Source organism: Lonchura striata, chromosome 1A (assembly GCF_050655825.1).
Source record: "Lonchura striata isolate lonStrDom1 chromosome 1A, ASM5065582v1, whole genome shotgun sequence".
NCBI classification, from domain to species: Eukaryota; Metazoa; Chordata; class Aves; order Passeriformes; family Estrildidae; genus Lonchura; species Lonchura striata.
In genome coordinates this window covers 24968206-24985338 of record NC_140741.1, presented here as the reverse complement: position 1 = coordinate 24985338, position 17133 = coordinate 24968206, and the positions used below count along the sequence as shown (strand labels likewise).

General features: G+C 39.5%; 1 protein-coding gene across 3 annotated transcripts in view; it reads left to right on the top strand.

Moving 5' to 3' along the window:
* Positions 1–17133, top strand: part of LARGE1 (LARGE xylosyl- and glucuronyltransferase 1) — a 282931-nt gene that overhangs the window by 248233 nt on the left and 17565 nt on the right. For all 3 annotated transcript variants that reach the window (XR_014951769.1, XM_021553947.4, XM_077783379.2), the window contains 3 exons: positions 2536–2699; positions 7096–7374; positions 14200–14346. Coding sequence is in view for 2 of the 3 variants with exons in the window: in XM_021553947.4 (XP_021409622.2) it covers positions 2536–2699; positions 7096–7374; positions 14200–14346 (590 nt within the window). In the remaining variant the exon portion in view is untranslated. The remainder of the gene's footprint in view (positions 1–2535; positions 2700–7095; positions 7375–14199; positions 14347–17133) is intronic.

Here is a 17133-nt window from a genome sequence, read left to right as displayed (position 1 = left end):
CTTATGAGAACACATGCAGTCTCTACAGCTGAGAAACTTTTGCTGGGTTAAGCATCATTATCAAAAAATGGAGGCATCCATAATGGGGAAAAAATCTACAATGTATTTTATCAAATCCAGCTGATATTAAAGTCCTTATGTTGATTGTGCACTGTATTTAACCACCTGTTTGCATAGATCTGTCAGCATTCCCATTATAAGTGCATATTTTCAAGAAGACAGTGTGGGAGCAAACTTCAAACCAAGCTAAGAGTTGTTTGTCTTTAAATAATGGATCCATATAATATGTATGCTGTAGAAAATATTATATTAGACAAATTTTATGTTCTCTCCCTCACCTCCATCACCAACTTTGTGATTTGGTGAGTTTCACCATTAAAAAGTTGGGACTCCTAAGAAGCTGTGTCTCCTCCTCTTCTCCCACCCTGGGTTCAATAGTTCACAAAGCCGTAATTTAGTTCCAAATATTATTCTTGAACTCATAATTAAATATTTCTAGCCTCTTAGCTTGCAACCCAAATGCAATCTGATAAGTATTCAGTGACTGCCTGATTAAAATCTCCTGTGCAATTAGAATCTTCTGGCCTGGTCATTTGTACATTCAGAAGGATAGTAAGATACCCCTACAATATTCATTGTTCTTGTTTTAACCATTTAAATTTCAGTCATCCTCTTAATAATCATGTTAAGGTCACACTAATGTCCCTTTTCAAGGAAGAAACAGAAAGATACAAGATGTTTTCTAGTAATTGTTGTAAATATTGAGTTGAATTCAATTATTATTTGAATGTGATTTTGAAAATAGATTTCAGGCTCAGCGAATGATGATTTGTAAAGCAGAAAGATTGAAACTCCAAGGATGCTTAAAAGAACTCCTGATTTCTGTTCCACCTAAAAGAGATCTTGATATCAATACAAGTTTTGCCTGAGTAAAGATTTGTGAAGATTCAGACTCTCATCTTTCTAAAAGCAGTCCCTCTTGAGGGGTGTTTTAAGATCTGTGCAGAATAATAGCAGGGAAGAATGACAGCCTGATCCAAAACTCACTGAAATCAAAGTAGGTATTTCCATTATTCAGGAGAAGATTATAGAGTGATGTACAGGAAAATATCAGGAATTATTCCATCAGCCTTCACAGGAAAACATTCAGTTGTAAGCATTGCTGTGTATGGCAACCATTATGCTTATAGTTCCAAGAACAACAGCTCCTCTTAACACATAACAAAAAATACCTACATTATCCTTTTTTTTTTTTCTTGAAGATGGTGAAACTATTACTTTAATCATTCTGAGCAGGACAAAAAGATGTCTATAACTCAATAATCCTTTTTATGAAATACTTTTGAGGTACACTCGGTACACTGTGATTTTTATCAAAATCTGTAAAATTCCTATATAATGGGTATTTTTCTCATTTGCTGATGAATGTTTTACTAACTGGCTATTGTTCTTACAGGATGCTTTTAAGAAATCAAATATTAAAATGATACTTTATTTGTAACCTGCATTTTAGAGCAGTAGATACTGAACTCAATTTCACATGTTAAAACAATAAAAAATTTTCATTTTCATAGCATTTCATTGCAACCATGACACATTTTTCCTTTTAAATTAATGCATTTCAATATTCTAGCTAGATGGTTGGCTTTAAAATCACAGAATCATGTAATCATAGAATATTTTAATTTGGAAGGAACCTTTCAATGATCACCTAGTCCAACCCCAAAAATAATTAGTTTAGGAATGGAATTGGTCATCTGCATAGATGTTTGATCAGGTTTTCACTTCTACCTTTCCCCAGAGCTAAGGTTTATTCTCTTAAAGCTACATGTCTAAGAGACTTGGGCTTAGATTGCTTTGAGATGCCCATTTTGATTTTGAAGAGGCTTGGTTTCCAAGGGAGCTAGGAAGTTATCTACCATCCTCCAGATTTCTCAAACTAGGTATCTAGAAGCATAAATCCCATTTAAAGGCTTACTTCTGGCACCTCTGCAGTGGAAAGAACGTGACTCTCAAGAGCAGGAGTAATGATCAGTTAGAGATGTCACATTCCCAGCTCTCTCTGTGCTGGTAGCAGCAGTTACTGTTCTCCAGCAGATGCAGCAGACTGGGAATCGCTCAGTGCTGGGTCTGCTGCTGAGTGTTGGCTAGTGGAGAATGTCTGTGAATAGTGTGAAACACGGCTTCTAGTAAGGATGAAATTATGTGTCACATTGGAACATTAACTCTGGAACTTGATTATTATTCAGCTTGTAATTGGTCACTGTTTCATTGCTATTCTGGATCTTGAAAGTATGTAATACAGATAATACATAGAATATATAGACCATACTAGAGTGTCCTGTCTGGGATATGAGTTTACTTGCAAGCCCTTCTTTCTAATCCCTTGTGCAGTAACAAGGAAACCCTTGATACTCTGTATGTTCCACTTCATTCCACGTTACATCATTCTGCAAGTTCCCAGTCTCCTGCTTCTCTCTGTTTTGCTAAAACATTTACAAGGAAACCATGTTTACTTCCACTCTTTCCTTGCAGCTGCAGAAGCAGTTGTCTGAGCTGGACGAGGATGACCTGTGCTATGAATTCCGTCGGGAGCGCTTCACCGTCCATCGCACTCACCTGTATTTTCTGCATTACGAGTACGAGCCTGCTTCGGACAACACCGATGTGACACTGGTGGCACAACTGTCCATGGACAGGTGGGGAACACCTCTTGTTCATCTGGGACATGACACACAGTGTTTTATTGCAGGGAAATCCGACTATGGAGTGCTTTGGAGAGAGAAAAAATGCACATCCATAGAAACCTAGATGTTGTCTGTGCAGTGCTCACGCTGCACTACACTCTACATGAGTAGAGTTCATGAGAGGGTGACTCCTAGAGCTGAGAAAGTTGTTGCCTGGTTGGATTGTCATGCATTATTAGTCCATGGAGTTTTGCAACAACTTAGAATAAACAGATTTTTGTAATAGAATTAGGCAAGCAGTTGTAGCTGACCCAAGTTTTTGCATGTGTTTTTCTGCACTAAAGGATGTTAGTTTTGCTTTCTTTTGCATTTTCCTTGCAGAAAATTTCAATTAGTGATTTTTCTTATAGTAAGAATCAGAACTAAATATTCTAGTTTCAACTTAGGAAGTCAAAAATTATACTTTTTTTTTTTTACTGTGCTAGTGTGAAATAAAAAAATCTCCATCTGAGCAGAGTCATTGCATCTTTATCCAAATGTTGATTCTCAGAAGAACATTTGAGCTTTTAGTTCTTAGGTGAAGTGGAATTTAACTGATTCTTAATTTGGGGGGAAAATCCATTTTGTGACAAGTTCCACCATTGCAATTAGCTGAAATTTTTCAGAAGCTTGAAAGTGCAGTCTGGATCAGCCAGCTTTCTGAAATTTTGTAATTGTCAGCTCTCTTTTTTTTTTCTCCAGCTTCTCAGGTCAAATGTAATCCAAACTTTGTAGTTACTGCTATCAGAGTTGGTTACAGAACTAATCAGATCTCCTTGAGTATTATCCAGAAACTGATAATTTCCTTCAGCACAGCACATACAGAATATAACATGGCATGTGAATAACACCACTGCTACACTAGTAGAAGGTCAGCAGTTTTCCAAGAGGGTTACAGGAATTGAGATCAACAAAACATTGTTTTTGAAATAAACAGAATAATAAAAAATAATAATAACAGAACAATAAATCATAATAACAGCATAATAACAGCCTGGTTTTGAAATAAACAGAAATTAATAAGGGATATTCTGTTCCATTGGTGCCTCAGCACTGTGCATTGTGTTATGATGTGCTGTGCACATCAGTGTCTGTTCTATTGACTGTTAATTGAGGAAACATTTCTTAAATGTTCACAAACCTTTGAGTAAAAAAATAAAGAAATAAATTGAGCCAGACCCTGAATTAGTGCCACAGTAAATTAGTGAAGCCAGTGTGTGCACATGGTATATTTTTCCCCCCAGAATTTAATTAAAAAGAATGAGCTAGGGCTCAGTGCTGATTCACTGGCACTGATGCAAAGTCTGAGCATCTGTTTCCCTTTCTGGATCCTCACTGGGGCACATGTTTTTATTGATAGACAGAACCACACATTTTTATTCAGAAAGAACAGCCGTCCTGGTTCTGTGCAGGAAAAATGTTCCCTACTTCACTGGTGTGTTGCTATAAATTATTGATTTGAGTTGGAAATACTTTCTTTCAGCTAAAATCAATAAATAATAACCTACCAAAGAACTGCTTAGCTGCTTTGTTTTCTTTCACATCTTTCAGTTACTGCCTTACCTTTTTCCATCTTCTTTTTAAGCCACTTTTATTAAACTCCTCTGGCACAACTGCAGGCATTTAAGAATAGTGTCTCAGATGTAAGGTGACATGGACATAAACAACGTGCTGTACACTACGTTCCTGAATTATTCTTTGAAATTATTATTGGAGATGAGGAAAAGCAAAAGAATAACTCCCAGCACTTCCCCTGGTCCTGCTGGAGGTGAGATTGACATGACTGTCATGACAGACTTAGATTTGCCTGTCCTATAGGCTTGAGAAATAAAAGAGAGGGATGCATTTTGCAAGCTAACATTGCTGTCTTTAGATGGAAGCTTTGAGACAGACTTCATTCAGGGTTGTTCATTATTGGGTAGTTGTCACCTTTTGCAGTGATGGGACATTTCCTTGAATAGTGGTTCGGTTGCTTCAGTGTGATTTTCATGCACGTGTTTTGGCTAGGCAGGCTTTTTAAAGGCTCAGTATGTACCTGGGGTTCAGAAATCAGAGTAGGAGTTAAAAAAACATTAGGTCAGAATGGGGAGAAGGAAAGGCATGATTAGCAATACACTGCTTGAAATCTGAGTGAGAATGAATTGGAAATCAGTTGAGTATTCTAAAGAAGAAAATGAAAAATAAAGAATCTCACAAAACAATTGAATTCCAGCAAAATTCGCTTAGCTGAACAGACCTTTAAAAATTTACCAACTAAATTATGATCTCATTATTATGCAGTACAGCAGTGCATTTGTTTTCTCTAGAGTCCTTAAAAGAACATATTCCTCAATACCACTAAAAAACCCCAAAATAAGTTGGTCATGTTGTGCTTAGAAACTCATAATTCTAAGTTTTGTGGTCAAAGGAGACATAACAACTTAGAGCAGATTATGGAGGATCACCTAGCAGTCCCTTTATCATATTTATGGACATAGAGCCTGTCAATGAGATCAACACGGTAAAATGGAGTATTCTGAAGGGTACTAAGGTGTCCAGCTGCGAACTTGTACCACCAAAACCCAATTTCCACTTCAGTATCATGAAAAGGCTTGCATTATCAGATGTGCTGTTTCAGTAAATTATATATGCTATTAGTCCACTGCGTGGAGTCCTTAGAAGGCATTTTGCTGCATTTTTTACTAGGCAAATTTTCCATTTTTTAAACAATGCCCTGAATTTGAGTGCTGAAAGATTGGAGTCTCCTGATTAGCATATTTGTAATATGTTGGAAAAAGGTATAAAAAAAGTATTTTTTTCTTTATTTATTATTTGTGTAATCAAAATTCGAGACCCTTTACCTACCTTTTAGATTTTTTTATATTGATTCATGTTTCAAATTCAGGTGTATGTTTCAGGCTGATAATATCCTTTGTTTCAATAACAGATAAAAAGAAAATTATGTACCAAGTGTAGACTAGTAAGGTAATATCTCATTTCTAAGAAAAAATGATTATATCATCTGGGTTATCATCACAATCATTCAGAAGTCAAACTGTATGTTTACTGGTATATCATTCCTGTTTTTTGCAAATCTTAGGGAGGTAGTAGGAGGGGGGAAATAATTTCTCAGATTATGATAAGGCAGAAAACTTTTCTTGAGTTTTGTATAAATATTAGTATGTTAAAATCAGTAATGTGGATTTGGAATGGAGTGAAGATAATAATTTTGCATCATCTACTCTTCCCAGTTTTTAATAGAATATCTGGCTAGGCTTCATAGGTCATTTCCCTGCATATTAAATCAAGAGGCTTTGTAACCAGTCGTTTCTGTATTTTTGGGTGACATATCTCAAGATCTAGGCAATAAATTACCCAAAGTGCTTAAATTATTTTGACCAAGTAGATTTTGATTTACGTTTGCATATGAAATCTTTCATTGTCATTTTCATCAGCAGTATTGTAACTGCTGGAATTTTTTAAAAATATACATCAATACAACCTGTTTAAGAAATTATGTAATGAAATTTGAGATAGTGCTGAACATATACAAGTTAGTACTTTTAATGGTGGTTTTGTTGGAAATGTTTTTTTTTTGATATTCCACAGCAATGCCACGTCTGTCCTTCCTCCTCTCCTTACTCCTTACTAATAATAAATCCCATTTCTATGGAAATGTCATCCCTTTTGTCCTTTTTCCTGACAGCAAGCCTTCTTCTAGTTAATGCACATTTTCCCCCAAGTCAGTAGCCCATTGGCCTGTCTCTTTTAACAGCCTTATGATTTTACTAACTGCCTTGCAAAAATTTGGGGAAGGTTTTCCTAGACAAGAGGTAAAATGATCTGTGGGTCTGTACACCTCTGTCATCCACAAGCTTGTTGAAGAGCAATGCAGTGTGTTATTGTGTGGGAATAGCTTGACCTGAAATGTGAATTGGGCACTAGATATTGTTGAAGTTCATGAGCCCCCTATCCTGTAAGTAGATCCACATGAACAGATCCCTGCAATTGCTCAAATCTCCTACTAGATAAGTCCTGTTATCCATGTGGGTTTTTCTGCAGCATCAGAGCTTTAGACAGAAAATGATGGTGCTTTAGGTGTCTGAGTTGTGGATGTGTGTATCTGATCTAGGGCCATCTTAGGCTACATTGGATTTAGTGAGATTGGTGTATCCAGGGTGCAGTCCATCTGTCCAGGAGGAGGCCTCGACTTAGCATCTTAAATAATGAATTACGCTGTAGAAATATGCTTTATATGCTTTCAACAGCATATAAAGTGTCCCCAGTCTGTCTCACTTAGAGAAAGATATCTGCATTTGGTCAGGTGAGCACAGGCACGGAGTCCCAGACAGGGAAATAGCTTTTTTTACTCTCACCCTTCCTCTTGCAGGCTCCAGATGCTTGAAGCCATCTGCAAGCACTGGGAGGGTCCCATCAGCCTGGCACTCTACCTGTCTGATGCAGAAGCCCAGCAATTCCTGCGCTACGCTCAGGGCTCAGAAGTCCTGATGAGCCGCCACAACGTTGGCTACCACATCGTGTACAAGGAGGGGCAGTTCTACCCTGTGAACCTGCTCAGGAACGTGGCCATGAAGCACATCAGCACACCATACATGTTTCTTTCTGACATCGACTTCCTGCCCATGTATGGACTCTACGAGTACCTCAGGTAATGGACAGTAAGGAATTCCCACTGTCACCCATGATTTCAGCCTCTTCACACCCCATCCTTCTCACATTCGCAAAACAAAGTAGTTTCAGCAGATCTAGAAACAGCAGCTTATAAATATCTGAGGTGTGACAATGCCTGACAAGGCACAAGAATTTTTAGAGTAGAAGAAGGGAAAGTAAAGAAAAATGGTTGTGATGAAAAAATGCAGGTTTGAGTGTGTTGCCTCGTTAGCCATTAGAATAATCTCCTCAGGGCTGCAGAAGAACCAATTTGAAAATTGAACTGGGTTAAGTATTATTAAATGTCCAAGAGCATGGTTTATTAGCAGAGATAGGAAACAGGTAGTTTCTCTAAACATCTCTGTTCTTAATGTCAGTGACAGAAAAAACATGCAGCGCATTACTGAACTTGTTGTCCATGTGGCGCACTCTTAATTCAGTTCCTTACCTTGAAAAGAGGGCGATTAGCCTAACCAGCTCACAAATATTACTGCAATGCTAGCAGCTGTCAAGGCAAAGTAATGTCATAAGGAAACTGGGAGGAGTAACATCAGTGTATATTGTATCATACTGCATGTGAGCAGGTTGGGCTGAGCAAACTACAGACTTCTGATCCATTAACTGAGCTTTTTTTTTAATTAAGACCTTTTTCCCGTGCAGAGGCTGGTCATCTGAGGCCAAAGCATAGAGCAAGGAGGACACCCTGTGGCCAGACAGGAGGATTTCAGTTCCTTTATCCTGACCAGTTTTGCTTTTCATCTCTATTCTAATTTGGTAAAAGTTGATCAAAGTTTTCCAGTGAGGGCCTGGCTGTAAGTGTCCCCTGTCAGTTCATAAGCCCAAGGCTTTGGAGTGTAAAGGAAAATGTGTTTTCTGCTGTCATGAACTTACAGAGGAGTTTCTTTCTTTCAGGCTTAACTCTGTAAGAGATGTACAGGGCCAAACTCACTATTCAGAGGGGTGGAGTACTTCTTCTATGAGGAATGGATCAGAGAGTTAAGGCTGTTCAGCCTGGGGAAACGAAGGCTCCAGGGAGGCCTTATTATGGCCTTCCAGGACATAAAGGGAGCTTAGTAAGAAAGATGGGGACAGACTTTTTTTGCAGAACCTGTTGAGACAGGACAAGGCTATGTGGTTTTAAACTGCAGAGGGGAGATTAAGATGAGATGCAAGGAGTAAGTTTTTTGCAGTGAGAGTGGCAAAACTCTGGTACAGGTTGCCCAGACAGGTGGTGGGTACCCCATCCCTGCGAATATTCAAGGTTGGGCTGGATGGGGCTCTGAGCAACCTGATCTAGTTGAAGATGTCCCTCCTCACTGCAGGGAGGTTGGTCAAGATTATCTTTAAAGGTGCCTTCCAACCCAAAAAAATTTGTCATTTTAAAAAAAGAGAAAATAGATCTTTCAAAAAACAAGAAAAAGCTACTTGAAAAAAAAGGGCTTGATGACCTTTAGAGGTGCCTTCCAGCCCAAACTATTCTACGGCTTTTAAGATGCTGAATTTCAGTTGTATCATTGAAGTATTAGCACACTGTGTAAGCTTGTTTCCCTCTTATTTTGTTGAAGTCTTTTCAAGTTGTGCTGTGAGCACTCCAAAATTATTCTGTTCCTTGCAGACATCAGTTGTCTCCAGATACGTGGATGAAGAGTTGTTCTTCATTTCTCTGTTCTTCTATGTTAGTGTTGCATACTGGTACATTTTTTCAGATCAGTGCTGGACACAGTAAGGATGGCAGCTGTTGATACTGGCATTTAGTGCTAGAAAAGGAACTTACTCTCTCATGCTGCTTCACAGTGCACGGATGGGAGCCAGCAATGAAAGGAAAAAGAGAGGAGAGAAAGCAGAATGAAGTTCCACCATTTCCGTGAGATATTGCAACAATAGAAATAATTCTCATAAGGTGATATTGTATTACAGAACTAAGTGCACCATGATGGTGCACTGGTGATGTTTCAGGAAAAAGCAGAGATGCTCTCTGAGAGCCTCTTCCTCTGAGACTTTGTGTTATCCTGCTAGCCTTTTTTAAGGGCCATACCACCTTAACTCTGGCTGAGAGTCTCTCTTGCCTGGGAATATTGAAGTTGCTAATCTGCTACTACCAGCTCTTCAAAAAGTTATTGGATTTTTTTTTTTTTTTGTATGTGGACTAGACGCTTTTGTAGCTTTTTCAGTAATGATTTTTCTAAGCAAAGTAGCAGGGAGTTGCACTGAGATTATTTTGAATATGGATACTCCGTCTTTCTGCATTGACTGTTCCCACTGCCTCTGCAAATAGCTGATTAGTGCTATCTGTCTGAATGGCAGCAATTGTTTGTTAGAGAGAAGTAAAACATTTTTATCTTCATTTCCTCAGATAGAACAATCATAAACAAATGGAAATAGTGTGGTATTTTGGGCATTACTTTGTACAGGATTAGCCAGGCAAGTCCTTCTCACTGAAAGTTTGATGATTTACATATATTGCATATTATGACTCTGCAGATAATATATTCTCAAAAAGAAAGGAATTTTGAAAAATATTTTCAACATATTTTGAGGGTGTCATACAAGAAAGGTTACAACCAGTTTTGAAGGAGAAGCTGATGGAGCTTGTGGTTACCTATCCCCTTATTTATCAGTTGCTTTGCACTTAGATTTGTGCTAATTGAGCTTTATCATAGCTGCTAAGTAAAACCATTACAATGTTTTTATCTCCATCAAACCCCCTTATAGTCCTGTTTTAGTCTTTTGTGAAGTACAAAAGGAGATGTATAATTTAAAGATTTCCTGTTTATCATGGTTACAGAGGTCATCTTGTCAGTGCCCCAGAGGTAAAGGCTTCTTCTGGTTGCTGCAAGTAAGGTGTTTGGGTCATTCTACAGTGACTTCTAACACAAAACAGTGAGACAGGCTGCTTATCTACAGGTGTGACAGCTAGCATTAAGGTTCTTTCCTGACACATTTAGCATGAATTGGGACCCAGCATCCCAGCTCCATCACGGGTTTTATACTGATTCCCTACAACATGAGTTGTGAAGTAGTTCTGCTTATTTTTAAGCATCTCAGCTAGGGAGATAGTTCAGATTGTGCCTATTGGGATTTTTGTGTTGGTTGTCTTTCATTGTTTCTGCAGAGAGGAAGAGCATTTTAACATGTTTAACACCGTTTATGTGAATTTAACAGTGGGTTGACAACTCTCCAGTTATGACCACAAGTTCAGTGACTGCCATATTTGTAACTTGCAACCAACCACTGGTGGAAGCACATTTGACTTAATGGACTCTTATTTTTTTTTTGGTTTTTTTCTGAGTGTAATGCGTTAGGATTAGGTTGCTAGCTTTTCTATGTCTGAGCTTCTATATCCTCCAAAAATGGGAATGATCTTGCTATCTACTTATATGAGGATGAGAATTCTGTGTTAATTTTTGAAAATAACTATGCAGATTAGAAGATTGATATCAACATGCTGGAGTTCATTCAACCCATGAGGAGACTCTTGTGATTTAAGATTCATTTCTTCACTGCTTTGTGAAAAATGTGTTTGATTAGATTTAAAATTTAACCCAACCTTCACTGTGTCCGAATTACACACATCAGGTCTTTGAACACAAAGATATCTGGGAAATGGTCTCCTGGACAACACTAGCACAAAGACAGCCACTCTTCATAGTCATAAATCCTTATTTTGGGGGAAAAGGACAAGTAAGGAAAGTGGATACTGAATCAATACTACTGAATCAAAAAAAACCAGCCCTCATCAGGGTAGTGCAAGAATTACCTAGTTTACCAATGCTAGACTGCAAAATAAGCAAATGTATTCCCTACATTATATTCCAGATATCTGGCAGCACCAACAAAATTTTCCTATTCCCAAAGTGTAACAGAACCAGTCAACCAACAAATAGCACCTCCACTCAAAACAGGAGGAAAAGTCATCCCACAGAAAAATGAAAAGGTTGATTTGCTTCCAGTGGGAAGAAGTTAGATTTTCAGCTGGTTATCCAAGGAGCAGACCACCAGCCAAGTTATGAGAAGAAAATGGAAGGTGTGTTTTTCTCTAACAAGTCCTTGTCCTCCCTGCCATTATCACAGTTTAAATGGCCTCTGTTGTCCTTTGTCTCTCAAGTTTAACATCTGGATGTCAGCAGTAATTTCTTCTTCCCTTTGCATCCATCTTTGATGTCACTGAATCCACTTCAAGGGCAGGTGATTCTACTCAGAGGTCAGTGCTGCTGGGCTTCTTGTTCTGAGTGTGTCTCAACTCCCAGCTGTGTTTTAGAGAGCCCTTCACTTTGACCTTACCACCTGTACTGGTTGTGGCTGAGCTTTCCCCATAGCATGCCTCACAGTACTGTGCTTTGCCTTGGTAGCTGGAAAGGATTGATGATGCACCAGTGATTTGGCTACTGCTGATCAATGCTGGCACAGCATCAGTGCTGCCTCTCCATCATTCTGCCCCCATCTGGCAGTGGGCAAGGTCTTGGGAGGAGACATAACTAATACAGCTGAGCCAAATTGAACAGGGAGAATCCATGCCAAATGATGTCAGCTCAGATAGACACGAAAGCTGAGAGAAGGAGGTGTAAGGCAGGGCATTCGTTATTTATAATGTTTGCATTCTGTAGCAACTACTATGTGTGCTGAAGCCATGCTTCCCTGGAAGTGGCCAGACATCATTTTATGGGAAGGTGAAAATAAAGTTTTCTACTTTTCCCTTTGTTGGTGCACACTCAGCCTTTTGGTTTTGCTGTAGTGAACTGCCTTATCTCAACATACAAATTGTTTTCCATCTTATTTTCTCTCCCATACCCAGCAGAGGAGGACTGACAGCAACATGGTGGGCTCTTAGTGTCCAGCCAAGGTCAACCTGCCACACCAACATGCACCTCAGATGATCACACATCTCTTGAGAATATCTCTGCAGATAATGTCCTGCTATTTTATTTTACAATATCACAATTGGAAGTATCTCCACATCTGTGTGTTTGCCTGAATGCCCCTCAAGCATCTTGTTTCCAAACCTCTATTTCTCTTCGCTTACCTCACTCTTAATGTTGACCTCTGTCAGTGAAAGTGATTCCAGGATGTTCTGGCAGTTTGTTCCCTCTGCTTTTTGATTTCATCATGAAGGTGCTATAATTTATTCCTTTTAATAGTTCAGGCACTGACAACTGTATAAAATTTGCAGGTGACAGGAGCAGCAGGGAGTGTGCAGAAAGGATCCCTGGTATCGACAGCATTCCCATATGTTAGAGAATAAGTCACATTCAGCACTAGATTCAACACAAGTTGCTCTGTCTGACAGCTTCTGCTGTTACTTGTGCTTGATACCTGTGCCTGCTGCAGTTTTGGTCAGCTTCAGATTTAAACTTCGGTGTGCAGGATTGTTTCCTACTTTTGGACAGTGCCAAGCACAGCAAGGTCTTGAATTTTGCCTGGGCCTTTTTAAGCTCTCCATAAACAAAGATATAGTAACAGCCATAAATGGAAGCTGCTATTTCCTTGCAGAGCCCAAAGGATGAGCACCACTACAAATGTTACCTGCTCCTTCCTAGGACTGAATCCACAAAGCTGTACTGCTCAAGGCTGATAGATTGCACAGAGACCAGAAAAATTTAGATTTTGTAACAGAAACTGTATTAGTATCCCCTGCTCTCAGAAGTGTTAAAGGGAAGAAACATTTAGAAGCATCATAAAGATCATATACTGGCACTGCTCAACAACTTTGGAAGGTCACAAATGCTGATTGTGAAGGAGTCATCTATTGAAATGAGATACCTTGGCCTCTAGTGATGGTGAGGGAGAAGCTGCAAGAAGAAAGTACAAAACCATTTATTATAAGATGCTGTTAAAATCCTTCAGTTGTGAAAAGTTAACTGGAATGTGTCAGGGGCTCTTTAAACAATGCAAACTTTGCAGTAAGGAGCTGAGAACAGATTGCTTAATATAGAACAGGCCTATAGGGTGGTATGAATTCTCTAAAATACAGATTTTATGAAGTAGTTGTGCTCATCTTCTTTTTCTGTGACAGCAGTATAAATGAATTCTAGGTATTCTGGGCTTAGAAAAATTGTTTGGTTCTTCTGTTATTAGGACAGTGATCCCAATTCCTTCATCTTAAAAGGCTGTAGAGAGTTTGCTGCTTGTCAACATTCTCCTTGATTGCTTGTTGCAGTAACATAAAAGTCAGGACAGTGAATCCTGTTAAGGGGAACTGACTTTGACAGGGAGAGAGAGGCATATTTCTGGTATGAAATATGGAGATAATGAAATAAAAATTGAGACAGATTTATTTCTAATGACAGGTATAGTAAGATTCCATTGGGGGATGGAAAAGTTACTTCTTTTTCTTTGAGCTTTAGTATGTTAGGAAAGAATAGGCTGAACACCTCTGGCAGGCAGGATGAGAGATTGCTAAGCTGCTCCTCTGCTGCAACAGTCATCCCAAGGCCCCTGCCTGGAAAATAGCCCTGTGTGAAATGCATATGTGCACACACATTCACACACCAAAACAGTCTCTGCACTGAGCAACTTGCAGCAAAAAGAAGGAAAAAGAGAGGCTTCCCAGTCTATTCAAGTGTAGAGCACTTCTCTGCTGCCAGCAGTCTGATCAACATTGATCAGTCAAACACACAAGCTCATTTGGAATTCTGTTACTCTCTCTGCTCTTAGAGCAGCAGACCAAAAGGAGAAGAAAATTTGAAGCACCTGTAGGTAAAGATATGGGCCATGGTTACATTTATAATATCTTAACTGCCAATTTTTTGCACTTTATTTTGAAAAGCTCAGTGATTTGCTCAGTTGAAAATTTTCTTGCTTTTATTTGTTGTTTCTCTTTTGCCAGGAAGTCTGTCATCCAGCTAGACCTAGCTAACACCAAGAAAGCTCTGATTGTACCTGCCTTTGAGACCCTACGCTACCGCCTCTCCTTCCCCAAGTCAAAAGCAGAGCTGTTATCTATGTTGGACATGGGAACCCTCTTTACATTCAGGTAATGGAAAGTACTCTTGAACCTGTGGTCATTATCTCTGGTTTTTATGTTCTTCTGAATATTTGGTTCTTCTCTTTCACTGTTAGCTACATTAAGAAACTTATTTGAATTTTTTCCCCTTTTTGTATAGAGGCGGTGAACAGAATCATGTGGATATATTCTGTCTGTAAGCTCAGCATTTTATCTCGTATTACAGTCCTCTACTGAACAACTTCAGTTGTTAAATCTAATTGGTTTTATTTTCATCATTTTTCATTGCACTACAAAATTAAGCCATGACCATTACACTCAAGTGCATGTAATTTACTTTTTGACTGCCAAATACTGTCTGGGTAGCTGTGTCTTCTCATGTGACCAAAAGTAATGTATCTCTGCCCATTGGTTCTCTTCCTTACTGGAAAAACAAACACAGGCTTGTCTTATGCTCTTTTAAAGTGTGAAACAGCTGCTTAAATACGTAGAGTTCCTCTGTGCAGAGGTAAGAGAGTACTCTGACTAGAGGCTAAGAAGCACAGAACACCTAAATTTGGAGCTCCTCTCTGAAGCAGACTTCTTTTGAGGCTGTGAACAAGTCACTTCTATTACCTGCCAGACTCTTCAGTTTTAAAATGCGACTACCAGGGGTTAACCATCTCTTGGGTGTGTGTGGTAAGGTCTGATTAGCAGACATGTGTAAAGCATCTCAGCCATGGGAAGAGTACAATATGGCCTTATGATGTTGCACAGAGAGGGGGCTTAGGAGACTTGCGTTCTCTTCTCAGCTCCACTTCTCCCCTGCTGAGAGGTGCTACACGAATCACTTTGCTTTCTTTCATCTCTGTTCCCCATCTCTGAAATACAGGTAACAATGTTCACCTCTCCTTTTTGCAGTATTTTGAGATCTAGAGATAAAAGCTATGAAAAAGCTAGGCATTATCCATGGCTGGAGGAGCTCCATGTCATACCTCTCTCATCCTTCTCTTACTTTAGAGCTTTCCTCATGCTTTTCCCATTCCCTATATTACACACCTCTCTTGTTGCAGCAGCCACCCTTCCCTCATATGGTTACATGCACATATCATAGCAGATAGCCTGTATGAGTCTGGAAAACATAATTCTGATCAGTATCAGAATTCTACCAGTGACTGCCTTGAAACAGGAATTTGAGGTGACTGAAAGAGGCATGCCTCTGGAAAATTACTTAAGGATACTGATAGAGCAAGTACTTTTCCCTCTGCCATCATTCTTTTTCATACAAAAGACATAAAAATTAACAAGAGATCTGATAAAAATAGTTGTCTCTCCTGTAGTTGAGAGAAAAAGTCATTCCAGTGGAAAATAACACCCTCAGGATTTTCAGATGTTGCATTCTACCGGCAGTCAGCTGCACAGTGGTGGCCTTCCACTACAGATTTCATCTTCAAGCTATACACCATGTTGGTGTGTTATGTACACAGCTGGATTTGCAAATCCTTTCTTGAGTCTTACTCAGGCAGAAATGACTATAACATCAGTGGGAGTTTTTCCAAAGCAAGGTTAAGTAAGACTTGAAGGACATGCAGTCTGTAGCTGGTCTACATATTCATGTAGCATACATTCTACAAATGCTTCTTCAGTTTGTTTTGGCTCATTTCATTGCTCAAATTTATCCACAGCCACAAAGCATCTGCGCTCTGGGCTGAGAATTTCCACCTCCACCCTCAAGGTGCTTTAATAACACTGCAGTTTGAGGCTGAGCGGGTGGGAGTGAGCTGGGGAGGACTGCCGTGACAGTGATTGCTGAGAGTGCCTGCAGCATCCCAGTCCCTCACACCACACAGCAGATTACAATCTTTCCCTCAGTGAAATTGCTTTTGTCACCTCTTTTTGAAATGGTGACCTTTTCTACCTCTGGGCAGCTAAGAAGTACACAACGGCTCTCAATTACATCCCTCAGTCAGCAGCAGAAGAAAAGAGAAGACAAGTGAGCATCTGTGGCTGGCAAGGTGTGCAGTGTGAAGCCCTCTGCCACAGTGGGGGCTCTGTGCCAGCCACTGGCTCCCTTGGCAGCTGCTGGCTGGGTGTACTCCCAAAGATGTGCCTGCTCAGGCCTAGCTAAGAGCTGATGGGAACAAATGCGCTCCCCACACAGCCAGGCACAGGGGAAGCCACAGCTGGCAGGAGACACATCATTGTAGTGAGGAAACATAAAAAGCAACAACTGATTAACTAATTAACTGATCGCATCCACAATCCAGCAAAATGTTGAAGCATCTGAGAACAAAAGTGGGAAAGTTCTGTTTTCATTCATCTTTCTCATTGAAACAGGAAGCTTAGAGGAGACAGGGAGGAAGACCACTCTGAGAAGAATAACTACTTCATTTTGCTAACTTTAGCAAAGTTTACTATAGTTCTGAAAATCTATTTTAAATAAAAGCAATCAGGAACACAAGTAAAATGAAGCATTGGATCCACAGTGGAGGAGGAGGGGATGTGGTGTGTTCCAGTCTTTTTCTGTGGGAAAGAAACTCATCGTGATTTTAGGGAGATGAAATTACTTGGTTTGGATTTGTCAAAATTGTGAGCCTAGTGAAAAGTATGTTATTCCCAATTTTTATAAAGTTCTCCAGGGATTCAGTCAGACTGAGTGTGGCCTTAAAATTCAATGTGTACTTGAGTGAGAAGAGTCTGAGCAAAAAATTACATTTATTCATTTGTCCTCTGCGATGGAATACCAGTATAGACAGTGAACCTCTTCTCACAACTGCATCACTGATAGTAAAGTCTGTTGGAAACAACTCCTCCTTTAATGGGAGCTTCCTCTCTATG